Source organism: Cricetulus griseus, chromosome 5, assembly GCF_003668045.3.
Source record: "Cricetulus griseus strain 17A/GY chromosome 5, alternate assembly CriGri-PICRH-1.0, whole genome shotgun sequence".
In the NCBI taxonomy this organism is placed as follows: domain Eukaryota; kingdom Metazoa; phylum Chordata; class Mammalia; order Rodentia; family Cricetidae; genus Cricetulus; species Cricetulus griseus.
The window spans coordinates 15,817,851-15,829,178 of record NC_048598.1 but is presented as its reverse complement, the minus strand read 5'-3'; the positions used below and the strand labels follow the sequence as shown (position 1 = coordinate 15,829,178).

Genomic DNA, 11,328 nt, shown 5'->3' with positions numbered 1-11,328 from the left:
TTCTCCCAGCCAGTACCTTTGCCCCTCATAAATGTTAAAAGCCACCTGGGGGGGGAGGGGAAGGGAAGAATTCAGCTTTATATTATATAAATCAATTGTCAATATACATTTAAGTTTTTAAAACCTAAATGTTCCAAGTACAGAGTAAAAGAATAAGCTGTCCAGAAAGCACACACTTATAATTTCTCCTCTTGGGAGTTGTAGTATAAAGGGATTTTGAACCTTGATGGCGAGAATCCCAAACAAGAGTAAAATGAATTCTTTTTATTGCAAACAAACGTCTAAATTAATTTCTCCACCCACTTTCTTTAGAAAGAAAAAGAAATCAGCAGGCTAAGGAGATACCCATTCAAGAACTGACATGATTAAAAGATATAAATGGGTGACTCACAATTTCATTAGCTTACAAAGATGGTGGAGTTAACTACTACAAGCACACTAGTTATACAGTATTTTGTGGGAGAAGGGCATACAGACATAGCTAACTTCATATAGATCCCATTAGACAACTGGATTTACAACAAGTTTTTTTAATAAGAAATGGGCAAAGCCAGCTTTCTTTTCAGAATCAAAATGCAGAACAAATGGAAAAATTTATGGTATTTAACCTTCACAAGTTTGAGCCTCCACATATAATGCAACCAAGTTTACATTTTTAACAGCCCTTCTACATACACTCCATCTTCTCAATCTTGGTTCTAAATTTTATCTTCATTCCCAATTGTTCAAATTCCATTGTTAAACAGAAAAAAGAATAGCTTTCCCGGTTTGTCAGAAATTTCCTTTCCACTATTACCCACCAGTTTACAGAGAGGATGGAGTGTATTATGAGCAATACAGAATCTTATGCAATTCATGAGGACCACTTAGTCCTTCCATGAATCTGGTTGCTAACATTGCTATTTTATTGTGACAATGACTCCCGACTGTTATTCTCTGTGAGAAATGGGGGAGTAAATGCTTAATAAAAGACACCAGGTACAAAGCAACATTTTACTTTTGTTGTGATAAAAAAAAGTCACATTTTACAGATAAAATGTAGAACCCTGAAATACTGACACATTCTCTTATCGTGCACAATGCTGAGGTTCTCTTACGATTCACTTTAAAACTGCAATTAAAAATGTACAAAAAAGAAAAGAAAAAAAAATCAACCCACAAAGCTTCTAAAAAAGGAACCCGCAGGCACTTCCTCTTGTGGAATGTTTAAAAAGTTAGCCTACTAAAGAAAACAGTCGACTTCTTGTGAAGGTTTTGGAGAAATATGTATCAGTTCGTTTTATTTGGGTATTCAATAATATCCTTGGTGATAATGCTGACTCCATGGCTTCTGACCCCAGAATTGCTGTAAGAGAAAATTTTGTTTTTAAAGAAAAAAAAACATCAATAAGCCACTCAAATTGTTTTTAGGAAATGACAATGATCTAATTCAGAGTAATTGCTGGAAACAAATTTATACTTGTCACACTTAATTTCTACATCAGACCAGAGACTTAGTTTTAATTTACCAATTACCCATATTATTTACCAATACACATTACAAAAAGAAACACAAGACTTGGGTTAGTTTACGTAATTAAAACTATTAAAAAGAACCATAATAAAAACACCGTATGTAGTAAATATTACTTTATCTAAAAATCTGTTAAAACTCCAGCCTATCCATGGTTACAATTTATAACACAGTAATAAGACTATAATTGTATCAAACACTTCAATCCCTAGATAAGAACTTCCGATCTGATTCTTGTAAACATAAAAACTACAATTTATGTAATTACTTAAGAAAACTACTTACACCCTGCTGCCACTGGTTGTAGCCCTGAGATTGATTTTTGTAGCCACGATTGTTTCCTCGTCCTCTGAAGTTCTATGAAAGGGAAAAAAAAATATCTGTAAATAGGTCTGAAGTAATGCTTGGACATTTTAAAGGGGCATGCTGAAACCCTGTATACCCCTGGTCATTGTTGTTACTGTTAGTGCATCTGAAAAGCAAAGATCATTAAACTAAACTGCTTCACAACTATGTCAATGCCACCTACAACTTTCTAGGTCAAATTATAGATGCTAGCTCCTCTTACCTGGTTGTAGTTCCCTCTGTTGGGCATTCCACCTCTGTTGTAATTTCCTCTGTTCGAGTAACCACCTCGGCCAGGAAAAACAGGGCCCCGGGGGTATGGGTAGCCAATTCCACCACTTCCACCACCGCCACCTCTCTGTGGCATATTGCCTCTCCTATTATATCCGCCACGATTACCAGGAGCTAAACACAAGAAGAGTTTATTTAGTCCTGCCATAACCTAGAGTTCAGTCCAGTTACAGCATTAGTGAAAAACAAATAATGTCATACTTCACTACTGAATATATAGTATGAATTGTAAATTACATACTAATTAGACATGGCAGCATAAAATATCTAAGAAATTAACTTCTTTAGCTACTTGACAAACTAAAAGATCCTCTGCTCACTTTAAAATTTCAATCGAATAGAATATTAAAATTAACTTGCCTCCACCTCTGAAATTGCCACCTCGCATATTGAATCCTCCACGTCCTCTATGGCCACCACCTCTGTTGAACTGGTTCTTGCCACTCTTATTTTTATTGCTCTTCTTTGAGCCAGTATTTTGCTTCTTTTCTGGTGGGAGTGCCTTTTTGCTTTCTTCCTTGTATTGCTCCAAAAGCTTTTGGGCTTCTTCCTTCTGAAGTTCAACATAGGTTATTTCATCAAAGCACTCAGCCACCTCTGGCAGGGTAAAATTTCCTATAGGGAATAAAGTCAGATTAAAATTATAAAACTATATTTGTTCATGGATAGCTTAGAGACATCTTTTATAAACACATTTCTATTTGCCAAATTAATATAATTCCTAACAGTGCTGGCAGTTTTAAAAAACACTTTTCAGGCATAACTCACAGAAACAGACTTAAGACAGTAAGTAATAACAGGAAAACTCCATGCCTTTCATTTTAAGGACAGCATGCTCTGGTAGGTCTTTCCCCTCTACTTCTGCTTTCTTCTGTGTCCTCTGCTTATAGTCTTCATCTTTTGGGCAAACTACGACAGCTTTTCGCTGGAAGCCTGCAAACAGGCACATTTTTCTCCTTTGGGCCGCAGCAGACACATTTGTCTTAAAGGGAAAAGTGAAGAGTTAAAAGACATTAATCTCACATCTTATCAATTAATATTAAAAAAATTTCAAAGCTTTTGCTCACCTGATCCAGAATAAAATTCCGCTTCTTGCGGGCAGCAATCTCAATAAACTTCCCAAGACACTGTGGAGCTCTCTGCAACAGCGTGTTCAGTTTTCCAGTATCTGCCATTTGCTTCTTAAAACCTGCCACCTACCAAAATTTTTCTTTTACTTTGTGTATTTTAAAAGCTCTGAACTGCACATACAGGACACCAGGCACCATTTTTACAAATTCAACTGCATCCTTTCATTACTACAATAGCTTTTATGACCTTGCTCTTTAAATTGCTGTTCAAGGTTAATTTATGGGAAAGCAATCACTAAAGTACCCCACTTTGTTTTAGCCAAAATTCTTTTCTCTAAGATATTAATAAGAGAAACACAAGCCAAGGTTAACCTAGGATAACTTCTGAACCCATTTACTATAATTCTAAGATTAATGTCAGGGTACATGTAATGTATACTAGGCAAGTAAGTGTTCTTCCTCAGAGGTATCCCCTAATATTCTTGACACTTTAAATTTTACTTACCATCATTTTGTCCATAATGGTATTTGTTCCAAGAATGTTGTATTTCCCAGGGTTTTCAGCTGCATGCTTAGTAACCCAGGTAGTTTTGCCAGCTCCTGGCAAGCCAATCATCATTACAACCTACGGGGGGGACACACACACGACAGACTATTATTCATCAGCAAGTATTTATAATTTTCCCATCATTTAGCCTTGCTCAGTTTATGAACAATCTACAAATACCACATTGAAAACAACTTACTTCACAATCCTTCTTCTCTTCAGGTCCCTTTGGTCCTCTAACTCTGTCCTCTAAGGGGACATTTTGGATAAAAGTATAGTCTTCAGGTATTGGAAAATATGGCTTTTCCTTTTGACCAAAATTAAATTCAACTGCACAGTTATGGCAGAGCACGTGCGGGAACAGTGGCCGGTCAGCAAGAACTTCCTTACTGATCTTGAAGGCAACACCAAGGTCTTGTCCATTCTTCGCATAGGAGAGTTCAACTTCATCAGTTTCAAAGTTCTGTCAACAAAAGTATTTTAAGCCAGCTTGAAACTATTTTGAGAGCTTTCTAAACTTGTCAAGAAACAGGAGTAGACTCACCCTGCAGTTAACATGTTTAAGCTAAATGCTGAGATGTAATGATTCAGGATTTAGAGGGTGTTTCCCAGGCCATTCATTTTTTAAAAAAAGATTTATTTATTTATTATATGTACAGTGTTCTGCCAGCATGTATGCCTGCATGCCAGAAGAGGGTGCCAAGTCTCATTACAGTTAGTCCTGAGTTCAATTCCAGGCAACCACATGGTGGCTCACAACCATCGTTATTATGAGATCTGATGCCCTCTTCTGGTGTGCAGATACACATGGAAGCAGGATGTTGTATATATAATGAATAAAATCTTTAAAAAAAATGTTTGTGATCCTTGAAATGTCTTTCCCCCCAATTTTAACTGCCTTGTTTCACAGCAGGGTTCCATGTTGGGTGTATTCCTCTGTCATTAAACCTAGAGCTGGAGGCTTCATTTGTTTCTTCTCCACTCCCACCCAAACCCAAGTTAGATGCCCGCTACTGTGCTGATTTTACACTGGTGCAAGGTTATCCAAACTCTGATGCTCACACAGCAGAACTTTACCTGCTGAGCCTCTTTTCCTAAGGCCCTGTCTTTAACCCAGAATCAGTATGTAAGTTTAATCACACGGATAGTATTTCTTTAATCTATAATATACACACACAGCTACTGATATTTACAGTAAGTTTAACTCACAGCAAAACATGTAATCACATCATTTTCATCAAACTTCTCCCCATAATCTTCTGTCTCGCAGTTGCATGTTTTTATTCCTTTCAGAGAATACCCGTAAGAAAATTCTTCTTCCCCTAAAAGGAAAAAAAAAACTTAAAATTAGGGTCTAAGCAGTCCAAAGCACACTAAACTATTTAAAACATATACTAAAAAGGTATCATTGGGGGGAGGGACTTTGTCCTGCCTCAACTCAGTATGCCAGGCTTAGAATGCCTCACCCTAAGGAATGGATGGTGGTGGACAAGGATAACAGTGGTTGGCATGTAAAATGAATTAAAAAATGTTTTTAAAAAATTATTGAGCATATTGCCTTACATTCTGACAGATCTGCCTTTATCCCAAATGCTTAAGTGACTTATAGTAGTGACTTATAGTCTGGTAGGATATACACATTAAATTGACAATTTACATGCCAAAAGTAGTCTATTTTAATCATCTTTAGAACTACAGAAGAACAAGGAAAGTAAACTATCCTTGTCTGTACATTCTAACTATAAAAAAGTAACACTGAACAGATAAAATCAGGTCAAGGCTTATTAACATTTTAGTTCTAGGTTTCAATAATGTAATCAGACCTTAAACATCTAAGCTTCCACATGACTCAAATATAAGTAAACTTTACCAAGCAACATTCCACTTGTAGTTAGTGACCAGCCAATCCGAACTTCATGTATATCAATATCTTTTGTGTACAAATGCCTTACTGGGATCTTCTCTGTTACCTAAGAATCAAAATTACATGATTAAGCTATAAAAGACTAAATCCCTTAAACCCTATGGTATTGGGTTATGGACCCAATTTCTTCCTCTGCTATTAACACAAAGAGAAAAGCATTCAATCTTTAACCAATCACAATCACCAACTAACAACTAGTAAGTTGATAATACACAGCATTAACAAAGGTCAAAATTAATGTATATTTAAAGGAAAACTCTGTAAGTGAGACAGCTCTCTATATTCCGGTATCAAAACATTTTAATGGCAAAGTCTCCCAAGAAAACTTAATAGGCTCCTGTGACTGGTACCAATAAAAACAAAGCTCCTGAGAAGCCACAAAATTCCATTTACCTTCATCTCAAAACAGACTTTGCCTTTTGATACACCGTAAGATGCTCTTCCTCCAGCCCAGAGAAAAGCAAAACTCTCCATAGTAAGGGAAGAAGCACTGAGGCGGTCTCTCGATATTTTAAAATGCAGATCACAGTTATCTGAAATTATATCAAATGCCAAATTATTTTTGACACCCAATGTATTTCAGCAAAGTAGAGAAAATCTAGATGCTTTTAATCGTATTTATTACTGCTGAGAATTGTCTTTGTATCATGCGCTTGTTCCTAAACTCTCATTGGAGCCCCACTCCCACCAAGGCAGTCTTAATTATGTACTAAAACATCAACTGCCAATCGTTGAAGTTATTTAAGTATGTAATATGACTGAGACAATGCAATATCAATACATACCTGCTCTGCTCTTTACCTTGATTTAGAGGCAAGCAGTAGAGGACAGCAGGAAATCAAAGTGAAGCATGCCAGAACCAGGTAGAATTTACCAGTGACAATAACAGAAGTGAAGCCACCACCAAATATTTTGAGAGCTGCTGATCCTGTAACTTTGTAGACTAAAACCAGGGTTCCAGAACCTTAACTCACTTCTGAAAACTTGTAAGCCAGATCAACCCACAAACCTGTCAGTCTGAAGTGTTAATGTGTCTGTTTTACCACCCTGGTAAGGTATAACCACTAGGAATTAACTCCTGCCTGGATTATACAAATCCAGTCTTTAACCTAGCTATCTTTGGGTCACTAGACCTCATTATGCAGCTTCTCAGAATTCACTTGACAAAGAATATTAAATTATAAGGCTCTTGGTTTTTATTAAATGCATCTGCTGTTTGAAATTCTCCAGCTTTGTTCATAATATTCCTGACTGCTGACAGAATTAAAATTTGTGTTTAAAACAAGTAATCCTGGCGACTGGATCTTAAACTATTCTTCTGAAATAGCACTGCTAACCATTCTCTTCAATCCCGGCTAAAGCACCTTGTGAATTCCAAAATCTTTTACACTTCAGAAAAAAAAAAAAATCCAAATCAGCTGTTTTCTCCTCTCTTTCTTCAAGACTTAACTGACAGAAAGCAGCCAAGTTACATTTAACTCTCAGGACTCTGAACACAATGTGTATAAGTAAACAAGGGAATACAAGTTTTTAACCCTTTCTAACATGTGAAACCCTTTAAAACTCTTTATTCAAGCACCTTTTGTTCTGCTCACACCAAGCATTATACATCCCTATCAAATACTAAACTAACAAACTTCTTGAAAGGATCAAAATACAAATCTGACAGCTAAAGCCCATTTCATGGCTTGCAATACTTCCTCATACTCTAAAGTAGCATATTTACAGCGCTGCCATTGATACCATTCGCTGCTGAAGAAAGCTAGTGGCTCAGATAGCCCACTGCTGCTGCCCCAGGTCTTTGGAAGAAATCAACTTATGTTAGAGCAGCAGCTACTGAACTGGAATTGAGAACAAAAGAGCAGTTATTGAAAAGGTAATATGACAATCCTTAGAATAGGGAATGTACTTGTGCGCTAATGGGAAAATCGTTAGTAAGTATTCAACTAGCCCAAATAGCTCACTTAATATAGTAGCTCCACAGAAAAATTTTAATTTTCATATTACCTATCTAAGGACATGTTACAGGCAGGTTTTAAAAACAAGTTTCTGAAAGCTGAACAAAAATCGGTATTAGTTTTACATCCCTAAATATTGGGAACTTCCATGACATAAGTATCAATTAGTAGAGCTTGTAAAAACAGCAATACAACTGAAGTGTCGCTAAACATAAAACTACTGTAACCTGAACATGAGCTATTATCTTCCTGATTTAAAACAATCTAACGGGTTTTCTCCACTTTAAGATATACAAACACACTTTTCCTAAGAGTTAAACCAAAATAGCACTGCACTTAAATATTTGAGAAAAAGAGCGGGAAAGTTTGCTTCACTTACAAGTATCAAGACAAACCACTGTGTCATCGAAGTGTTCGTCTTCTTCTTCAACAGGTGGCTGAGGAGACTTGGCTCTGAAAGACAGAATCGTCTCCTGATAAAGCTTTCCCAACCACGCATAAAAACTGGGTGACAAATAAAACTAGGTTAGGATCCTCTACCTGCTGTACTTGTTTTCTTCAATGTACTCAAAATATCCTCGGCCATGATCTTCTCGCGGTCTTTTAACACCTCTCTTTTTATCTCCTCCTTTCTGTTCTGTTTTACCGTCTCCTATAACGACACAGAACACAGCCTTAAATCATCAGGCCACAGACTGAATTATAGAGAAAAGCTCCCGTTTCTGTTCCGGGACTTTTAGGGGCTGTTATTTTTTCCCTCCTAGACTGGATCTCGGACTTTTTTATTTTTGGTTTTTCCAGACAGGGTTTTTCTGTGTGGCTTTGGAGGCTGTCCTGGAACTAGCTCTTGTAGACCAGGCTGGTCTCGAACTCACAGAGATCCGCCTGCCTCTGCCTCCCGAGTGCTGGGGAAAAAGGCGTATGGCACCAACGCCAGGCGAGTTCTGAGACTTTTTAACCCACGAAACTAATATGAATCTAGAAAAAATCGTATCCATCAGCCTGGAACTGCACTGGAGACGGTGACGCAGTCTAAAGACGCTGCTAATCCTGCCAGCCTAGGGTAACCTTCCGGAATGCATTTAAGGACTAAAACCGCGCGCCCGCCGTCCGGGCCCACGTGCTGCGCGCCGTGCGCGCGGCGGCGGCGGGGGGTGTGGGGGGGAGGGCAGGGCAGCGTGGGCCCGCCTCCCCTCCCCCATCCGAGCCCGCGTGCCCCGCCGCCGCATTGTACTGAGCTTCCGCCTCACTCCCCGCGCCCGGCGCCTCCCGCCGGAAGTGACGTCACACCGAGCCCCTGCGCTCCTTGCACAATACCGCGGCGCTGAGCCGCCAAAGCCCGCCCGCCCCGGGACCTTCCCCCTCCCCCCAGACATGTGCCCGAACCGCGCGCACGCAGCGCTCCAGCGGCCGCCGCTCCCGCCCGGCTCCTCCCCCACCGCGGCAGCTGCAGCTCCCCCCGGCGCCCGACACACATAATGGAGGAGGCGCCGCCGGCATGGCGAGCCCATCCTCTCGGCGGCCCCGGGGCTCCCCCGCCCCCCCCGCCCGCCCGCGTCGCTCGCCCCTGGGGCCCCGGCCGGCCTGGGGCACGGTCCCCACGCGGGCCTACAAGCCGCGCGCCCGCCCGCCCACCACGCAGCCCTCACCCGCCGCCTTCCGCCTTCCTACCTCCGGCCTGCGGCTGGCCCTGCCTCGCCCCGGGCGGCGCCACCGTCACCGCGAAGAGCGAGGTGGGGCCGCTGCTCTTGCCCGCGGCCTCCTTGCCGGCCCCGCGCTGCTGCGGGGTCTGCGGGGCCGCCGCCGGCGGTTGGGACTGCTGCTCCCCGTGGCCGTTCTCGTCGCCCGCGCCCTCCTCCTCGTCGCCGAGCTCGTCCTCCCCCTCCTGGAAGCCCTGGTCGTCGCCGTTCTCGTCTTCCGACGCCGCCTCCTCCTCCTCCATCGCGCCCGCGTCAGCCGCCCCCGCCGCCCCGTTCTCCTCGCCCAGCTCCATCTGGTCGCCGTCCAGGGCGGCGATGCCTTCCTCCTCCTCGTCGTCTTCGGCGCCGGTCGCGGCCTCCTGCTCGAGGCCCGTCCCCGAGCGCCCGGCCGCATCGCCGCCCAGGTCGAGGCTGCCGTTCCCGGGCTCCATGGCGGGGCGGCCGCCGGCCTCGTTGTCCAGCGCGGCCTGGAGTCGATCCATGAGATCGGCCTTGAGGCCCTTGTCGGAGAGGCGCCGCTTCTTGAGCTCCTCCTTCAGCTCCGACACCTTCAGCTTCTTGACATTAACAGGCGAAGAACTCATGGTGAGGGCCCCGGTTCACCGCGGACTGCTGGCTCCCTCGGCCTGTGGCGGCGGCTGCTGGTCGGCCCGGGCGGCGGCTGCGGCTGGAGATGGCTGAGTGCTGCAGAGCGGACCCGCCTGGTGTCGAACGGCGCCAATTCCTTTCACCGAGTTCGCGAGGCAAGACGCGGAGACTCGCCTGGCGCGAGCGAGCACGCAACGTCCTCTCGCCGGGGCGGCGCCGCGCACGTAATATAGGCGCCCCGCCCCCTGCCGGGGCGGGGCTCGCTAGGGCGGCTGCGCGCGCAGGCCCCGCCCCTTCCCCGCCCCGCCCCCACGGGGCGACCTCGGCGCTGGGCCCCGGCGCGCAAATGGAGGCTCAGGAAGCCGCCTTTCGGTTAAACCGACTGGCCGCGGCGGCCGCCGGCCTTTCCGGCTTCTCGGCGGCCGCGCTCCACGGGCCGTCCGCCTCCGTGGGCCCGGAGGAGGCTCCCCTGCACCCGCCCTGCGTCCTCATCTGGCATTTCCCGCTGGAGGACACCCTCCTTTCTTCCATCTTAGTTTGTCTTTTTTTTTGTCTGTCCCTCCGGCTCTCGCTTTAAGACTCCGCCAAGTTTCCGCTGCTGCTCCGCAGAGCACAAATAAGCGGCTGTTAGACAGAGGTGGTTTTTTGTTTTGTGTTTTGTTTTTTTCTTCCTCCACTTCATTGCAGTTTAATTTTTTACAAGCCCTGCCTTGCCGATCGGACTTTTTAAGTTCCGCAAGGGCGAGGCCCCAGCGTTTCTTTTGTCTCTTCCATACCCGGTGGTGCAAGGCCTGGGGAGGCGCAGGCTTGCCCTACCGCTCCGTGCCGCACGGCATGCAGTGTGGGCCTTGTGCACTTCTCACCGTCTTTACTAGTGACCCTTGAGTAACCCCTAGAATTGCATGGAAGATTCCCCTAGACTCACTGTAAAGACAGGCCTCTTGCAGGAAGGACTTCCCTTAGTTAACCATGAGAGGGACATCCAGCTAAATTTTAATGCACTTTGATTCTCCCCGTTTTTTCAGACACACACTGAGTTGTCTACACACTTGCAGTCCTATCTCTTGGCAGACTGAGGCAGAAGTATCAAGAGTTGAAAGCCAGCCAGGGCTACATAGTAAAGTCCAGGCCGCCTTGGGCTGTATAGTCAGACAGACCCCATCTCAAACAAACAAACAAAAAATTGTTGCTATTTTTCTCTGTAATTAAAAACATGTTATGTTCTTGAAACTTTTAGGTAGAAATAGAATTTATTTTCTGCACGGGCCATTCTGTGTAGATTGTGCCTAATAGGTGTGTTTATACAGGTCTATAATTACAACCCTTGGGAGATGCAGGCAAGAAGATCAAGAATTCAGTCAGCCAGGCAGTGGTGGCACACACCTTTAATCC

The 11,328-nt window shown here is 43.7% G+C and overlaps 1 protein-coding gene across 1 annotated transcript; it reads right to left on the bottom strand.

The window, feature by feature from the left end:
• Nucleotides 1-249: 249 nt before the first annotated feature.
• Nucleotides 250-10,142, bottom strand: Hnrnpu (heterogeneous nuclear ribonucleoprotein U). The gene is made up of 14 exons (XM_027418864.2): nt 9,320-10,142; nt 8,189-8,300; nt 8,028-8,101; nt 6,084-6,223; nt 5,637-5,736; nt 4,976-5,088; nt 3,966-4,229; nt 3,725-3,844; nt 3,217-3,345; nt 2,963-3,131; nt 2,510-2,764; nt 2,082-2,263; nt 1,799-1,870; nt 250-1,345 (listed from the first exon to the last, which is right to left on the bottom strand). The coding sequence occupies exons 1-14, from the start codon at nt 9,930-9,932 to the stop codon at nt 1,292-1,294; spliced, it is 2,397 nt and encodes a 798-aa protein (XP_027274665.1). The 5' UTR covers nt 9,933-10,142; the 3' UTR covers nt 250-1,291.
• Between the last annotated feature and the right edge of the window lie 1,186 nt (nt 10,143-11,328).

Bases quoted from the DNA above. Each gene is read 5' to 3' on its own strand.
- Hnrnpu (XM_027418864.2), bottom strand. From the start codon at position 9,932: ATGAGTTCTTCGCCTGTTAATGTCAAGAAGCTGAAGGTGTCGGAGCTG. The intron at 8,102-8,188 runs GTAGAGGATCCT...TCTGTCTTTCAG, and splicing joins GAAGAAAACAAGTACAGCAG to AGCCAAGTCTCCTCAGCCAC. The intron at 5,737-6,083 runs GTAAATGGAATT...TTTGATTCTTAG, and splicing joins AAGTCTGTTTTGAGATGAAG to GTAACAGAGAAGATCCCAGT.